Genomic DNA, 17766 nt, shown 5'->3' with positions numbered 1-17766 from the left:
TGTAAGAGGGTAAGGAGCATACATACTGGGGAAACAGCACATATGAAAATAGAAGAGGCCAACATTCTCAACAAGCTTCATGTAGGGCTTTGGCAAATCCAGTGCAGTTCTAGATTGTAATGGAATCTAATTTATCTGGTGTAAACAGTTGCAGAGAAAAATCGTTGTGCTTCTCAATGTTATATATGCAAAGCCAGTTCATTCCATGAATTCTGTGAGAAATTCAGGCAATTATTTGGGGAATTTATAAGGAAATCCTAAAACTAAAGAGACCCAAGCAGAAATAAGCCAGTTGAGTTACTTGGCTCCCTAACAGATTGCCAGGCTATCATCAGACATTATCACTAAAGCATTCATGACTTTAGACCATAGTAAAGAAATAATTATAACAATTATCAAACTCCACCAGTTTGTTGACCTTGTATATAGCTGAATGTTCTTTCAAACATATAGCAAAGGTGAGACTGGGTTAATACTCAGCATTTAATATGCTAGTTGTGGTTGCATACTGCCCTTTCTTTTCTTTGGGATTGAGATCTCTGGGATCTAGGTTGATATTCTACAAGGCATTTCCAGCCAGGCTTTGAATGTCAAACCTAGATAACATTTCCCTTTGAAAAGTGCTAATTCTTAAGTATATTTTCTGTATAGATGTACAATCTGGATTTATTGCCCATCTGCCTGACTGCAAACATTAATATTATTTTGCTTTTCACATGTTTGCATGTGTTTCCTTCAGTGACTTAATAAAGGATCTTAAAAAGAAGGATGTGAATATTATCAATATTTTTGTTAATATGTCTTTTTGGGTACTCTATCTTGAATTGTAGAATTAACTCAGTATCATCCAACACCTCCCTTGAGTCCAGAACTGCCTGGGAGTTGCCAGAAGGAGTTCAAAGAGAACAAAGAGCCTTCTCCAAAGGCTAAGCGTAAGCGAAATGTGAAGATCAGCAATGTGGCTTTGGATTCTGTGCATTGGCAAAATGACTCTGTCCAGATCATAGCAAGTGCCAGTGATTTGAAAAGCATGGATGAATTTCTTCTGAAAAAGGTATACTTTGTTTGCAGAGTTAGGCCTCTGAGCAGCTTTGGCTATGGAATGGTTATAAATATCAGGGTATGGCCTCTAAAGATCAAGGTTACATACGTTTCAGAAAGTGTTATGGTCTGCTCTTTCCCAGAAAGGGGCAAATAATAGGATATGCATTACTCAAACTGATAGACAGAATTTAAGGTTTTAGGCTTTACTGTTGACTTCTATTTTACTATAATTGTCACGTTATATTTCATATGTGTTGAGGCTTGTTATTACACACTGGAGTTTTTCTGGTAATAGAACTATAGAATTATACTATATTAGAAGGGGTCTTAGAAATCATCTAGTAGTAATAATAGTTTGACTTTCTAATCATACTTTTACCTGGGTCCCATAATAGCCTGTAGCTTAACATTTTCAGGACAGTCATTTTTTAGGAGATGCTGCATGTCCAATGTTGCATTCACCTCTCTGCAATTAGTTGATTATGTACAAAAATTCTTTTTGTGGTCCCTAGATGAATGACCTAGATAATGAAGATAGCAAGAAAGATACATTAGTGGATGTTGTATTTAAAAAAGCCCTGAAAGAATTTCGTCAGAACATCTTCAGCTCTTATTCATCTGCATTGGCGGTAAGTTGGACTTTGTTAGGAGATATTCAGTAGTTCAGCATATGAAAATTTGACAGTGTTGTAGAAGGTAAGACAGAGGGCCATATTAACCTAGAGACTTTTCTAGTTCCTTGTTTTTATTTTAGGGATAAGTGAGGGAAAACATACTGAATGATTTCAAATTAGTAGGTTTCTTGAATTTACTAGAGTAGCTTTTTTCCCCTCTTATAGATATTTCTTCTTTTTCTTTGTCTTTTTTTTTTTTTTTTTTTTTGAGACAAGGTCTCACTCTGTTGCCTGGGCTAGAGTGCAGTAGCATCCTCATAGCTCACGACAACATCAAACTCCTGGGCTCAAGCAATCCTCCTGCCTCAGCCTCACGAATAGCTGGGACTACAGGGTATACCACCACACCCAGCTAATTTTTAAATTTTTTGTAGAGGCAGGGTCTCACTATGTTGCTCAGGCTCACCTTGAACTACTGACCTCAAGTGATCCTTGAGCCTTGGACTCCAAAGTACTGGGATTATAGGTGTGAGCCACCATGCTGGGCTATTTTTTCATCTTCTTAAGATACTGATTTCAGATAACCTGGGTATGATTCTATTTTACCCATCGACTATTTGGTATTTTGGCTTCTCATAATCCTTTTAGCACTGTGGCCAAGCTATAACTTCTAATTCTCCTATATGTGGAATGTATTGTATGTTTTCTTTCAGTAGAATTATGGCAGTTTATGGTCACTGATTTCTGCATGTCAGTTTATATCACTTTCAATTTACCTTATATAGTACTTTTACATGATATTGGTCATGTTTTCGAAAATTTATTTTTGGTGCTAATGTATATAATAAGTAATGCTTTGTTCTGTAGAATCATTTTAATACTTATGAATTGCCATATTTATTCCATAAAATAATTCACATTTTATTGGTTTTCCTTTGTTTAGTCTTTAATTTACTATGAAAAGAGAAAAACTTTCACATATACTATACTTTTATATTTTTCTCAGCATATATTTTATATATTTTTATATTTTTTGCTGTTTAAAAATGGAAACCATACAGTCTGAGAGAGCAGGAATTTCAAGACTATAATAAAGAAGTAATCAGTTTATGAGAAGTTACTACTTATGAGGGGGGACAAAGTTGTACCTATTTTTCTAATCCTTCCCAGCCACTACACACTCTCATCTCTTTCACTGCTTCATTACCTGTATTTCCTAGATCAGGGAATTGGGCTATTGAATGCTCCAGTATACTTTGAATCACACAGGAAGAGTCAAGATTAAGAAACAGAGCTTAGCCAGGCACAGTGGCTCACATGCCTGTAATCCTAACACTCAGGGAGGCCCAGACAGGAGGATTATTTGAGGTCAGGAATTCAAGACCAGCCGGAGCAAGAGCAAGACCCTATCTCTACAAAAAATACAAAAACTCAGCTGAGTGTGGTGGCTTGCGTCTGTAGTCCCGCCTACTTCAGAGACTGAGGCAGGAAGACTTCTTGAGCCCAGGAGTTTGACTTTGCAGTGATCTGTGATGATGCCACTGCTCTCTACCTGGGTTGAGAGAGCAAGACTCTGTCTCAAAAAAAAAAAAAGAAAAAGAAAAAGAAGCAGAGCTTAATAGTGGTTTTCTAACCCTGGATCAAAAAAAGTCCAACATCTAAATTTGAAGAGGTAGAAAAAAAATAAATTCTAAATATATGTAATAATTTTTGATCACCTAAGAGCTCTAGTTTTCTTTCTTATAAAGATTCTAGATCTCATTTAAATAAAAGGAATTCTATTTAGATTCCTTTGCAAGTAATATGATGTTACTCTGGGCATATCACTCTAGTAAATTAAAAGAAAGAAGGTTACTTAATATATCATTAGGCTAAGATCCACATATTTATTCTTTCAATGTTAGAGTAGAACTATCTAAATAAGGTTCATTTCTGGAGAGGTAAGTAATTAAGAGGGATCCAAATAATCTTTATAGCTACATAAAATTAAAAAGCCAGACTTAAGGGAGAAGTTCCCAGGAATTCCTCAAATCATTACATTATTTAAACTATTAGGTCTTTTGCTAAAACTTAGCAGGTTTTATTCTACATCTATTTCATATTAGAGTGGGAGTTTATAAATACCACAGGACCTCCAGGACCTCATCAGCATACTCATTAGAAGCTTTATCCAGATCCTAATCTTTTATTTATTTTTTTTTTTTTTTGAGGCAGGGTCTCACACTGTTTCCTAGCCCAGAGTGCAGTGGTGTTGTCATAGCTCACTGCAACTTAAAGCTCTTGAGCTTAAATGATCCTCCTGCCTCAGCCTGCTGAGTAGCTGGAACTACAGGCACACACCACCACGCCTGCCTAATTTTTGTATTTTATAGAGATGGGATCTCACTCTTGCTCAGGCTGGTCTGAAACTCCTGACTTCAAGCAATCCTCCCACCTTGGCCTTCCAAAGTGCTGGAATTACAGGCATGAGCAGGATCCTAATTTTTATTCTAAGTACAACTCAATACAAGTTTAATCCATATTCTGTATTTAAAGAATTCCTTCATAAAACCTTACTTATTTTTCATTGCTTATTAGATGGATGATGCGGAAAGCATACGGTATAAAGACCTCTACGCGCTATTTGAACAGATTCTGGAAAAGACCATGAGGCTTGAGCAACGTGACTGGGGAGAATCTCCAGTGAGGGTTTGGGTCAACACTTTTAAAGTGTTTTTAGATGAATATATGAATGAATTCAAGACTTCAGATTGCACAGTCACAAAGGTAAATGTGATGTATCTTGATTTCTAAAAGGATTCAGTTGTGAATTGTTTATAAGAGTCTATTGGAGACATCTGGTATTTGAGAAAAACTTTACAGAGAACATGTCAACTTAGTACTTCTTTAGATTCTCCAAACTCCATTCTGTCTTATAAGTTCATCAGACCATATTTTCTAAACCCTTAGTAATAAATATACTACTCTTCACTGAGTTAAAATATAATTTTGTACCTTCAAAATAATACTCTCAGCTTTAACAGAGTTCTTGAATTTCCTTCTAGTGGCCTTTATGTAAGGAGTCATAAATTATATTTCCTCTTGAAAATGTGTTTTCACAGGAAAATGTGTTTTAAGATATGTGTTTCAGGAAATCTACTTAATACTAATAATAACTTTTATTTTTGAATGCCTATTATACCCTGAGAATTGTACGAGGTGCTGGATATTTTATTTAATGCTTGCTTCAGCCCTATTGAATAACTATTATGAAATCTATATTAGAGAAGAGATAGCAGACTTAGACAAAGTTATCTATGTATTTCTTTTCAGTATCCCAAATGAAATAATTAGGTACCTGTTCACATCAGGAATACCATCAATCCTATCCTTTGTATTGATTATATTCCATTTTATTTTTAGTTATTCTAGTTTATATGTATTTTATTTAGATTTGCATATCACCTTAGATCATTTTTAAAGTATTCAGACATAAACAAGTCCTGGAAAATTCTTCTATTCTAGATCTTGGTTAAGGTTTTTTTTTTTTGTTTTTTTTTCGAGACAGAGTCTCGCTTTGTTGCCCAGGCTAGAGTGAGTGCCATGGCATCAGCCTAGCTCACAGCAACCTCAAACTCCTGGGCTCAAGCAATCCTACTGCCTCAGCCTCCCGAGTAGCTGGGACTACAGGCATGTGCCACCATGCCCGGCTAAATTTTTTCTGTATATATTAGTTGGCCAATTAATTTCTTTCTATTTATAGTAGAGACGGGGTCTCGCTCTTGCTCAGGTTGGTTTCGAACTCCTGAACTCAAAACGATCCGCCCGGCTCGGCCTCCCAGAGAGCTAGGATTACAGGCGTGAGCCACCGTACCCGGCCCTTGGTTAAGGTTTTTATTTTATTTAGAATAAGATTCTTAATTAGTCTCATACTGCCTTTGTCTATAGGTTTAAAAGGTCAGGTTTGGATTGTTATGTACTATAGTTATCAGGAAGTATCACATGTGAAACAGCTGCTCTTATCCCAAATGATACCTTTTATATTTAACTCTGTGATGGTTTTCTAGAGCCAAATATGGGAAGTAAAATCTTAAAAATGAACAATCATTTAACTAATTTTAAAAATAAAATAATCACTTTAATTAATATGGCATGTCTTCTAGGAAGAATTGAAGTTTAAAGAGAGAATAATCTTTAAAATATCCTTTCCTTTGTTGTTTTTATTAGCACTATATTTTATCAAACTTAAAATTTTTCTCACATTTGTTTATTAGCACTGCATAGTTCCTCTTGAAAAATAAAGAGCTGCTTATTTTATTACCTTTTGAGCAAATATCTCAACATTTGCAAAGAAGTAGAAAGTATGTTGGTCTTTGTTATCATAGTTTCTGTATTTCTCCCGACCCCATGTCAGGTGCCAAAAACAGAACGAAAGAAAAGAAGAAAAAAAGAAACTGATTTGGTAAGTTATAATCTGTTTTTTATATTATAAAAAAGTAATTTTCAGATCAGTGATCTGAAGTATATCATACAGTGTTTCTATGGATATATTTAAGGAATAGGTTTCTCAGGTACCTAGATAGTAATCATTTATGCCTTTACAAAAACTTAGAATGACAAATGTGCCTTGAATTCAGTGACTGGACTTGTAATCAATGGTGGCATAAAACTGAAAGTGCTTACTCATGAAAGGCACAAATTCCTTTTCAGACCTAGGGGTGAGGAGGGAGCTTTTTAGGAGTTTCCCCTCCCTTCTAAAGAAAATGGGGGCTATTTACTTACAATTCAAAAGATATTTCCTAAGCCATGTGAGCAAATTTTACCATTGTTTATGCTTTTATGTTTTGTATTATATATCTCTATGTATAATTTCTATAATTACTAAGATTATATCTCTATATATAATTTCTATAATTACTAAGATGAATTAATCCCTAGAGAAGTATATAATCTAGTGGAGGCAGGAGTTTTAAAAATTATTAGTATCAGATGTAATAAATATTGTAGTAGAAATAGTAAAAAGTGCTATTGAAACACAGAAAAAAGGAATGCTTTACAGAAGAAAAGATATGTTTGCTAATTCATGATACTGGTTTAGAGAGGCAGTATCTAGCCAATGGTAAAGAGTATATACAAATGCAGGTGAGTGAAGAACCTGGTATGTTGAGCCAGTAGCTTTGATTGACTCAAGTACTGCATGGGTAGCTGTGGAAAAGAAGGTAGGAATCTGATCAAGACTCTACCTTCAAAATATCTCTAATATCTTACTATTTCACATCACCTCCACTACTTTCACAATAGTCAAATGCACTTTGTATAGTGTCATTCTGGTCTGCCTTCGTATACCCTTCTCCTCTTCTCTACATATAGCTATAATAACTCTTTAAAAACAAAGATCATGCCCTCCTTCTACTCAGAACTCTTTAGTGATTTCCAGTGTTTCTCAGAACACAACCCAAAGTTTTTACTATGCCTACAAGGCTTGACATGATCTTTAGCATGACTGCCTCTCTAGGCTTCCTTTCCTCCCACTTTTCCCATTGTTTCCTCTGTTTCAGTTACATTCATTGCCACTACTTCCTGTTTCCCCTCCTCCTCTTTTTTTCATGTTTCCCTGAAAATGTTAAGCTTTTGGCCCTGCAAAACCTGGGTTCACCCCTGCCAATGGCAAATTTTAATTCTAGAAAACTTATTGTCTACATTACTGATATATCAGGACTATAAATCATCCCCTCTCACTTGTAAAGCAAGTTCTGAAATCTTTTAGATCATTACTTGTAGATTTTATACTGTCTTTGTTAGAAATATGATCTGACTTTATGTTATAGATTATCTGCCTGTTGAAAAGTTTTCTGCCTTTTCGCAGGAGGCACAGAATTCTGAAAGTACTGTAACTAACCCATTAGCTTGGTTTGTTTTTGTTCTCTAAAGTAGATTTTTCCAATTGTGAAACTTTAGACAACTTAATCTTTGACTCTTAATGTTTTCATCTATAAAACAGGAATAAAATGAGACTGTATAAAAAGGAAAGGATAGAGAAGACAGAATGCCTGTTATAATGGGTATTGTTTAGGCACTTTATACGCTTTAAGCCTTGTAAGTCACATTCATGTCAGTAAGGAAAAGAACACCTCAAGATAAAAATGAGCAAAAGATATAAATAGACAATTTATTCAAAAACTATTTTATTACATTTCAGGGACTGTAGTAAGTGCAGTTCATAGAAAGAAATGTGAAGAAATACACAAATAAATGTTTACCTTGTTAGCAGTCAAACTAAAATGAAATAATGATTTTCACTTTTTCCCTCAGTGGTCAAAACTCAAAATAAATTAATTACCTGGAGTTTAGAAGGATAAGTAAATACAGATTTTTTTTAGTATTGCAAATAGGGGTATCATTTGCATTAACCTTGGAGAAGGTACTTTAGCAATGTTGTATTAAAAAGCTTAAAAATGTTAAAGGAAAAAAAGAAAAACTTTGGCCCAGCAATACCATATCTAGAAATTTATCCATTGGGCATATCAGTTATACTTTTTCCACACTGACGTGTACAAGTCTCTTTATTGAAGAGGAGTTTATAATAGCAAAAGACTGTGAACAACTTAAATAGATAGGAAAATGCTTAAATAAATTAGATACATTTATGTAATAGGATGCTGCTTAGCATTAAAGGAATAGAGGCCATTCACCAATATGTTTTGTTAAGTAAAAAGAGTAAGGAGCTAAGCACCCTATAGAAAGCTGTTTGTATATATTTTCTTAAAATTAATAATAAGTTCATATCTGTACTTATACAGACATGCATATGCACACATATAAAATATCTGGGACTATACACAAGAAACTGATAGCAGTGATTATTTCTGTAAAGAAAAACTGGACAGTTGGGGTTCAGAAGTAGGAGAATGATTTGTTTTTCATTGTGTTCCGTTTGTACCTTTTGATCAGGTGCGTGCTTTATATCCATTCAGAATAAAGTAATTTTTAATGAAAATTTTAACAAAAACTTTAATATTGGACTTTAGTAGAGGAAAATGTTCATGTGATTTATAATTAGAAGGATGTCTGTGAGACAAGATGTCATTATCTGTGAATATTTGAGATACTATAGAGCAAGACTATATTTTGAAAATAGTTCATAGTTCATTATGATGAACCATGAGTTAAATTTTTTTTTCTTTAGTAGCTGATTATTTACTTAATTTATTAAGAAAAAATGCTACTACTGTCCACGTGGTTTGATACAGGCAGTGATGTCAGTCTGAATTAATGGCATTCGTGATGTAGTTCTGTCTTGTCAGCATGATCTTTTAAATTTTTAACTAATTTTTTTTTTCTTTTTTCTTTTAATATAGATTTAGGGGGTACAAGTAGAATTCCATTACATGTTGGACATCAGTTTTTTGGGTTTTTTTTTTAATTTTTTTTTTATTTTGGCATATTATGGGGGTACAGATTTTAAGGTTTGAATAAATGCCCATTTCCCCCCTCCCCCCAAAAGTCTGAGTCTCCATCATGACCATCCCCCAGATGGTGCACATCTCACTCATTATGTATGTATATACCCGCCCCCCTCCCACCTCCCCAATATCCTATTACTGTAGCACCTATGTGTCCACTTAGGTGCTACTCAGTTAATACCAGTTTGCTGGAGAATATATCTGGTGCTTGTTTTTCCATTCTTGGGATACTTCACTTAGTAGTATGGGTTACAGCTCTAACCAGGAAAATATAAGATGTGCTATATCACCATTGTTTCTTAGAGCTGAATAGTACTCCATTGTATACATATACCACATTTTATTAATCCATTCTTGGATTGATGGGCACTTGGGCTGTTTCCACAGCCTTGCAATTATGAATTGTGCTGCTATAAACATTCGAGTGCAGGTGTCTTTTTTGTAGAGTGTCACTGGATCATTTGGGTAGATGCCCAGCAATGGGATTGCTGGATCAAATGGTAGATTCACTTGTATCGCTTTAAGGTATCTCCATATTGCTTTCCACAGAGGTTGAACTAGTTTGCAGTCCCACCAAACTAATTTTTTTGAATTGAGAAAGTCATAGAAACGTAATAATTCAAAATGATATTCATTATAAAGTAAGCTTGTTTCTCAGCCCTTCTTCCAAGAGATAACCACTGTTACCAGTTTTTTTGGTTGTGTTCCAGAAATACCCTGTTCCTATAAAAGCATTTATATATATTTATGTATATTCCTCTTTTTTCAGGATATTCTAAGAGGAATCATTTTGCTTCTATGTTTATAATTGATTGATTTATTACAGAAATTTTAATTCATCAGTCTTTTTATCTATGCTACTGGTGTTTTTGTCTTTCTTAGATAAATTATAATTATTACAAATCTTTACTTTTACTTTTCCCATACCTTATTCTAGTACATTTATTATTTTATTTTTTTCTGTAAAAATAATTGATCACTCTGGAATTTATTTTAGTCTCAAGAGTAAAATACATTTAACTATATATACTCAATTCCAAATGTATTTGGATTTAATTTTATAGTCTCTGTTTTTATTCACTGATCTGTTTATTCTTATGCAAGTACCAAATCTCTTAATTTATTTTTTATTTTATTATACATGTACATGTATAACCCTATATACACATGAATCTAAAAACTCTTAAAAACTATTCTTGCATATTCCCCAGCTTAAATAGGAATAACCACTATTTCCTAAACATACCATTCTTTTTTGTGTCTTTGCTCTATTCTGTGTATTCATCTCAAACTTCCCTCCTTTGTGACACTTTTTTCCCTATAGAAACATTTCATTACTCCTTTCTTTGTACTTTGGAAATATTACCACCTGCTATTCCCAATACACACTTTCAAAATCACTGCTTCAGGTCTCAATCTCTTGATTCCCATCTTATATACAGCAGGGACAGGAAAAGGGCAAGAGAGCCCATGTCTTCAGGCATGACTTGGAAGTGACGCTCATCACTTATGTTCTCATTCATTGTACATAACTACTTATGTGGCCATTTATAGATGCAAAAGAAGCTGGGAAGTATAAAGTTTAGGTAGACAGTCATGTGCACAGGAAGTAGCTTGGGAATTCTATATTAAAGGAAGAAAGAAAGAATGGATATTAGTAGGCAGTTAGCATTCTTTTCCACAACCAAGTGCTTATGCCAGTTCCTGACACACAGTAAGCGTCTCTAAATGTTTAATTGAATGAGTGTATGTATGAGTGATTTGAAAGGGCTTCATGGTACCCCCTGTACTCTTGTCCAGACTTATTTCTCACTGCCCCACCAACTTGTCTGAACAATAATGATTTTCTCACTGTCCTGGATCAGTTCTTTTTGTTTGATTTTGGTATTTTCCTCCCATGCCCTCCCCTTTTCATTTTGACATATTGCCATATTACAGAAAAATTTCAAGAAAAGTGCAAACAATCTTGTATTCTTAACCCAGATTTATTTAGATTTCACTATTTGTCCCAATAGTGTCCTTTACAACAAGAAAATCTTTTTTGCACTTAATTGTCTTCCCTTTTTAGTCTCCTTTAATCTAGAACAGTTCCTCAGCCTTTCTAGTTTTCATGACATCGGCATTGTTGAAGAACATAGGCCCATTATTTTATAAACTGTTCCTCAATTTGAGTTTGTCTTATATTTCTTCATGATTAAATTCAGGTTATGCATTTTTCTCACGGAATAACATTGATATCAGGAGATACATGATGTCTTTTTGTCCCATTATGGTTGATATCTGCAAGGGTGTTTCAAAAACACAGCAAAGTTACTTCTCATTCCCTTTTTATTTAATTAGTATCTTGTGGGGAGATACTTGAGACCCATAAATAAATATCCTCTTATTCCTCAAACTCTTACCCACTAGTTTTGCTATTCCTTCATGATTCTCAACTGAGTCCGTTATTGCTATGATTGTTGCTAAATAATGATTTTAAAAAATTCAGTCATTCATTCTACATTCATTAGTTGAATTTTAGCTATAAAAATGATTCCCCTCTTATTTATTTAACTCAAAGGAAGTCCCACTGGTCAAATTTGTGACAATGTGAGTGTTAAATGAGAGTAAAGGATTATAATCTTAAAAGAAAAGTCATAATCTATTGAGTAAAAGAAGTACTCATGAGTTTGCACTGATATAATTTCTTTTTAAAGTGTATTTCTGTTTCTAATAGATAATATATTTTTGGCATTCAGACTTTTAAAAAATTGTATGTAGTGAGAAATCTAACTCCCACCCCCTTTGTCCTCTCGAGGTATCTTATTTAACTTTTCAGGTTTTTTTTAATCCAATATAAGCAAATAAGACTATAAATGCTAATTTTCTATCCTTTCTCACAAAAAACGAAGCATGGTGTATGATATAACAGCATAATACCCTTTGTGCCTTGCTTTTATCATTGAAAAGTATATTCAGAACATCCTTCTCTATGGTAGGCAGAATTCTAAAGAATTTCCCCCCAAGGTTCTTGTCATCTGATTATTCATTCACATGTAGTCTAGGTATTGCTTTCTCTGAAGGGACTTTGCAGATGGAATTAAGGTTGCTAATCAACTTCTTTAATATAAAAGCTTATTTTGGATTATGCAGATGAACTCATTGTAATCACATAGGCCCTTAAAAACCGAAAAAGAAGGCAGAGGAGTCAGTTAGAGAAATGAGGGGGAAGAAGATAGGCAGAAGAGAAGTCAGAGAAATTCAAAGCATGAGAAGAACTCAATTCACTGTTGCTGTCTTTGAAGATGGAGAAAGGGGGGCGTTGAGCCAGGAAATGTGAGTGGCCTCTAGAGGCTGAGAACAACCACAGATAAAAGTCAGCAGGGAAATGGGACTTCAGTCCTACAACCACATGGACCTGACTTCTGCCAACAACCTGAATGAGGTTGAAAGCAGATTGTTCCCCAGAGCCTCCTTCTGGCATACACCCCTGCTGCTATTTGATTTTAGCTTGGTGAGACCTCTGTCAGACTTCTGGCTTTCTGAACTATGAGATAAGAAGTAGGTGTTATTTTAAGCCACTGAGGAATTAGTTTAGGAAACTATTACAATAGCTATACATAGAAATCTGTTTCATAAGGGGCTAATAGTCCTTGCTAGACCATTGGGTTGTATCTAGTCTTCTGCTGTTAAATAAACAGAGGCACAATGAATAACATTGTGTGTGTGTGTGTGTGATTGATTTCTAGAATTGAAATAGGGAAATGCATTTGTTATTTTGATAAATATTGCCTCATTTTCCTATAATAGAGGTAGTCTCATTTTTTAGTTTCAACAAAAATGTATGAGACTGTCTGATAATCTTATCAGAGTAGGTTGTTTTTAAATATTTAGACTTTCTCCAGTCTGATAGATGAAGAATGTTGTAGCTCCATGAAGTTTTAATATGCTTTTCTCTCATTATCAGTGGATATCAGTTGAATATCTCTTCTTATGCTTAAGTACAATTTGCATTTTTTTTCCTGCAACCTGTATGTTTATGTTCTTTACCCATTTTTCTGTTGGTTTTGGTCTTTTCCTTCTTAATTTGTAGAAAGCCTGTATTTGAGAGAGATTACCCTTTGTGATATAAATTGAAAATATGTTTCCCAGTCTGTCAGTTGTCTGTTTACTTGGCTTATAATATCATTTGCCATGTAAAAATTTTTTATTTTTATGAAATTAAAATTACCAATATTTTCTTTCGTTGCTTCTGAATTTTGAGTCACAGTTAGACTTCCCCACTGCAAGGTTATACAGGAAGTATCAATTTTTTTCTTCTAATAAATTAATGGTCACATTCTTTACATTTAAATTCTGATCTTTGTGGAGTTATTTTGGTGTACAATGTGAGGTATTGATCTAATTTTGCCTCTTATCAGTGGCTATCAAACATACTTATTTTAAAATCACTTATCTTCCATTTTGAGATATCATTCTTTTTACATTCTAAATTACCCTTCATGCTTGGATCTTTTTATCCTGTTTCACTGATTGATCTGACTGAGCTCATTCCAACTACTTGAATTATTGAGCTTTTATTATGTTTAATAATTGACAAGGCTAAGTCCTCCTTAATTATTCTTTTTTAGAAATTTTGTGGCTATTCTTAGTTATTTTTCCATATGAACTTTGAATTTGATTGTCTAGTTTGAACAGAAAAGATCTATAAGTACTTTTACTTAGATTACCTTATATTTTTAAATTAACGTAGAAAAAACTGTAATCTTTATGATTTTGAATCTTCTCATCTGTTTAGATCTATTTTTGTATACTTTAAGAGGGTTTTAAAGTTTTTCACATACAGAGTTTTTTAAAAATCTCATGTTACATTTACTTCTTTATTTGTTTGTTTGGTTGGTGTTTCACAGGGTCTCACTTGTTGCCTAGGCTGGTCTCAAACTCCTAGGCTCAAGTAGTCCTCCCACTTCACCCTCCTGAGTAGCTGGGACTACAGACACACACCACCATGCCCAGCCATGTTACATTTATTACTGAGTATTTTATCTCAGCACCAATAATCACAGTAGTTAATATAATAGTATCATATATATCCTTTCATAATTTTTGTACACATGTATAAACTCTTTAATGTTTCAAAGTGCAGGTGTTTCTGAGACACTTGCAGGGAGTTGTCAAGATCAAAACTGTTTAAAAATTAAGACATTATTTTCCATTTTCTTTCAGTTGTCACAAAAACAATCATGGGTAAACTTAGCATGAGTCAAGGCAGTCTCTCCAAACTTTGTTAGTAGATGTTATAATATTCACTGTCACACTTTCACAGTTTCAGAAAAATAAAAGACAGTTTCACTTAAGAAGATCCTTGATAAAGCAATAAAAATGATTAATTTTATATAAATTTTGATTCTTGGAGTCACATTTTTTTTTTTTTTTGAGACAGAGTCTCACTTTGGTTGCCCTGGCTAGAGTGAGTGCCATAGCATCAGCCTAGCTCACAGCAACCTCAATCTCCTGGGCTCAAGCGATCCTCCTGCCTCAGCCTCCCAAGTAGCTGGGACAACTGGCATGCACCACCATGCTCGGCTAATTTTTTGTATATATATTTTTAGTTGGTCAATTAATTTGTTTCTATTTTTAGTAGAGACGGGGTCTCACTCAGGCTGGTTTCGAACTCCTGAACTCGAGCAATCCGCCCGCCTTGGCCTCCCAGAGTGCTAGGATTACAGGCATGAGCCACTGCGCCTGGCCTGGAGTCACATTTTAAAAATATTCTGTATAATGAAATGGAAAGGATCTAATAGCTACATAATCATGATTGTCTCAAAAAATTACTTATACAATTGAATTGCAAGCTGATCTAGCCTTTTAAAAAATGTAACCGTTTAAAGTATACAATTTTAGTGTGTTTTAGTATATAGACTATGGTGAGCATCCATCACCATTATATATTTTAATTCTATAACATTTTTCATCACCCCCCAAAAAAACTCTATACCCTTTAAGCAGTCACTCCTCATTCTCTCTTCCCCCCCAGCCTCTAACAACCACTAATCTACTTTCTGTCTCTGTGGATTTGCCTATTGTGGACATTTCATATTAATAAGAAAAATCATTATATCTGCCTTCTTTCACTTAGCATTAATGTTTTCAAAATTCATCCCTGTAGCATGTATGAGTACTTCATTCCTTTGTATGGCTAAATAATATTCCATTGTATGAATATACTATATTTTATATATCCACTTATCAGTTGAAGGATGTTTGAGTTGTTTCCACTTTTTGGCTATTATCATTAATGCTTCTATGAAAATTCACAAGTTTTTGTAGCAACATGTTTTCATAGAACATCATTTTCACTTAAATTAGTCATTCAGACTTTAGTATTTGACATTTTCCTAAAATGAACAAAAAACGGACCTGTCACTTCAAGGAAAACAATTGACAATATTTGTTACCCGTGGTAAATTTTGAGTATTCAAGCAAAAATTTAAATTTTGAAAAACTTGCGTTAATATCTGCCAGAGTATGTATGGTAGCTTCCTGTAAAGTTTCCTAATGATATAAGTGGTAATATTAAGGAATGTAACTTTTTGATAGTGCATAATGAAATGTGTCAACATTTGGAGGAACAGAACAACTCATTGAACCAGTATTTTTCCGAATGATCAATGTGAAATACTGTAAAATCATATATAGGTAAAATGTACATTCAAATTACAAAATAAACCAATGGATATTGTAACCAGCTTTATTGAGGTAAATTTACTTATCACAAAATTTATCCCTTTTTAAGTGTACAATTTAATGATTTTAGTAAATTCACACAGTTTTTCCATCACTTCAATCTAATTTTAGAACATTTGTATTAACCCAAAAGGATTTTTTGTGTTTGCAGTCACTGACCTTTACTGGCCCCTAGGCACTGCTACTCTTTCTGGTTCTATAGTTTTACCTTTTCTGGGCATTTTATGTAAATGGAATCATAACAATATGTGGGTTTTGCATATGGCTTTTTAGCATGGTTTTGAAGTTTATCCATGTCATTATGTTTATCAATAGTTCGGTCTTTTTAGTGCTGAATAGAATTCTATTGCATGGAATGGCTGTAACACATTTTATTTATCCTTTTATCAACTGATAGACATCTGAGTTGTTTTGTATTTTTGGCTGCAGTGAATATGCTGCTATGAACATTTTTTACAGGTTTTTTTGTGGACATAATGCTTTCAGTTCTCTTGGTTATAAACCTAAGAGTGGAATTTCTATTTCATATGGTAACTGTTTGTTTAAAATTTTTGGAAACTGCCAAACTTCTCTCCAAGTGACTGCACCATTTTACAATCCCACCTACAAGGTCTGAGGGTTCCAGTCTATCCACATTTCTTACCAAGACTTGTTGTCATTTATCTTTTTTGTGACAGCCATCTTAGTGAGTATGAAGTATCTTATTGTGGTTTTAGTTTGCATTTCCCTGATGACTAATGATGTGGAACATCTTTTCATGTGCCTTTTGGCATTTGTACTTCTTTGATGAGCTGTCTACTCAATATTTTGCCTATTTTTGAATTGGGTTGTCTTCTTATTGTGTTAGAACATTTCTTTATATATTCCAGATAGACGTCATTTGTCAGATATATGATTTGCAAATATTTTCTCCAAGTCTGTGGCTTACCTCTTTTTCTTTTTCTTTTTCTTTTTCTTTTTTTTTTTTTTTTTGAGACAGAGTCTCGCTTTGTTGCCCAGGCTAGAGTGAGTGCCATGGCCTCAGCCTAGCTCACAGCAACCTCAAACTCCTGGGCTCAAGCAGTCCTCCTGCCTCAGCCTCCCAAGTAGCTGGGACTACATGCATATACCACCATGCCTGGCTAATTTTTTTCTATATATATTAGTTGGCCAATTAATCTCTTTCTATTTATAGTAGAGATGGGGTCTTGCTCTTGCTCAGGCTGGTTTCAAACTCCTGACCTCGAGCAATCCGCCCGCCTCGGCCTCTCAGAGAGCTAGGATTACAGGCATGAGCCACCGCGCCTGGCCTACCTTTTTTTCTTAATGATGTCTTCTAAGGTTAAAGACATTTTAGATTTTAATAAAGTTCATAACAGTATATTTGAATATCACAGAGCATGAATAGTTCATTAGTATAGTTTTTATTTCATATTTTAATAATCCTTTAAGTTACCATTTATAAAGTTTTGGTGCAACATCACTATCCAAAAGGACTATGAAGATATTCCTCTATATTGCCGTTTCCCATCTGTATGAAGCTACATTTTCTTCATATGTTTCAAACTAAACTGTACACAACAGATTGAGTGCAGAAATAACTGTGAGAATCTAGATGTCTTTTATTAATCCAGACATTGAAGAGATTTACAAAAATGTAAAACAATATCCCTTTGCCACTAATTTTCTATGTTACTTATGTTAATGTATAATATACTTATTGTAAATTTTAGGTGAATTAATGAATACTTAAAATTTTTTCAGTTTCAATTGCTAGTACAGTAAATTTTAATAGATGTAACTTCTGTAAACAGAAGCTCTCTGCGATCATTAGTAATTTTCATTAGTGTAAAAGATTTGTGCCATTAAAAAAACTTATTTTAGAACTGCTTTTAATTTAACATGCTGGTTTAGAGTCATATAAGACAGCAGCTATATGTTGGTTGCATTGCTTTCTGTTT

General features: G+C 34.0%; 1 protein-coding gene across 11 annotated transcripts in view; it reads left to right on the top strand.

Annotated features, from left to right (window-relative positions):
* MYO9A (myosin IXA) overlaps positions 1-17766 on the top strand; it is a 257752-nt gene that overhangs the window by 206191 nt on the left and 33795 nt on the right. For 10 of the 11 annotated variants that reach the window (XM_076004523.1, XM_076004524.1, XM_012768294.3 and 7 more), the window contains 4 exons: positions 831-1054; positions 1557-1673; positions 4236-4424; positions 6052-6099. In XM_076004523.1, coding sequence (XP_075860638.1) covers positions 831-1054; positions 1557-1673; positions 4236-4424; positions 6052-6099 — 578 coding nt within the window. The remainder of the gene's footprint in view (positions 1-830; positions 1055-1556; positions 1674-4235; positions 4425-6051; positions 6100-17766) is intronic. The other variant, XM_076004520.1, reaches the window with a different exon arrangement.

This window comes from Microcebus murinus, chromosome 6, assembly GCF_040939455.1.
Source record: "Microcebus murinus isolate Inina chromosome 6, M.murinus_Inina_mat1.0, whole genome shotgun sequence".
NCBI classification, from domain to species: domain Eukaryota; kingdom Metazoa; phylum Chordata; class Mammalia; order Primates; family Cheirogaleidae; genus Microcebus; species Microcebus murinus.
This window is presented reverse-complemented; position numbering and strand designations above follow the sequence as displayed.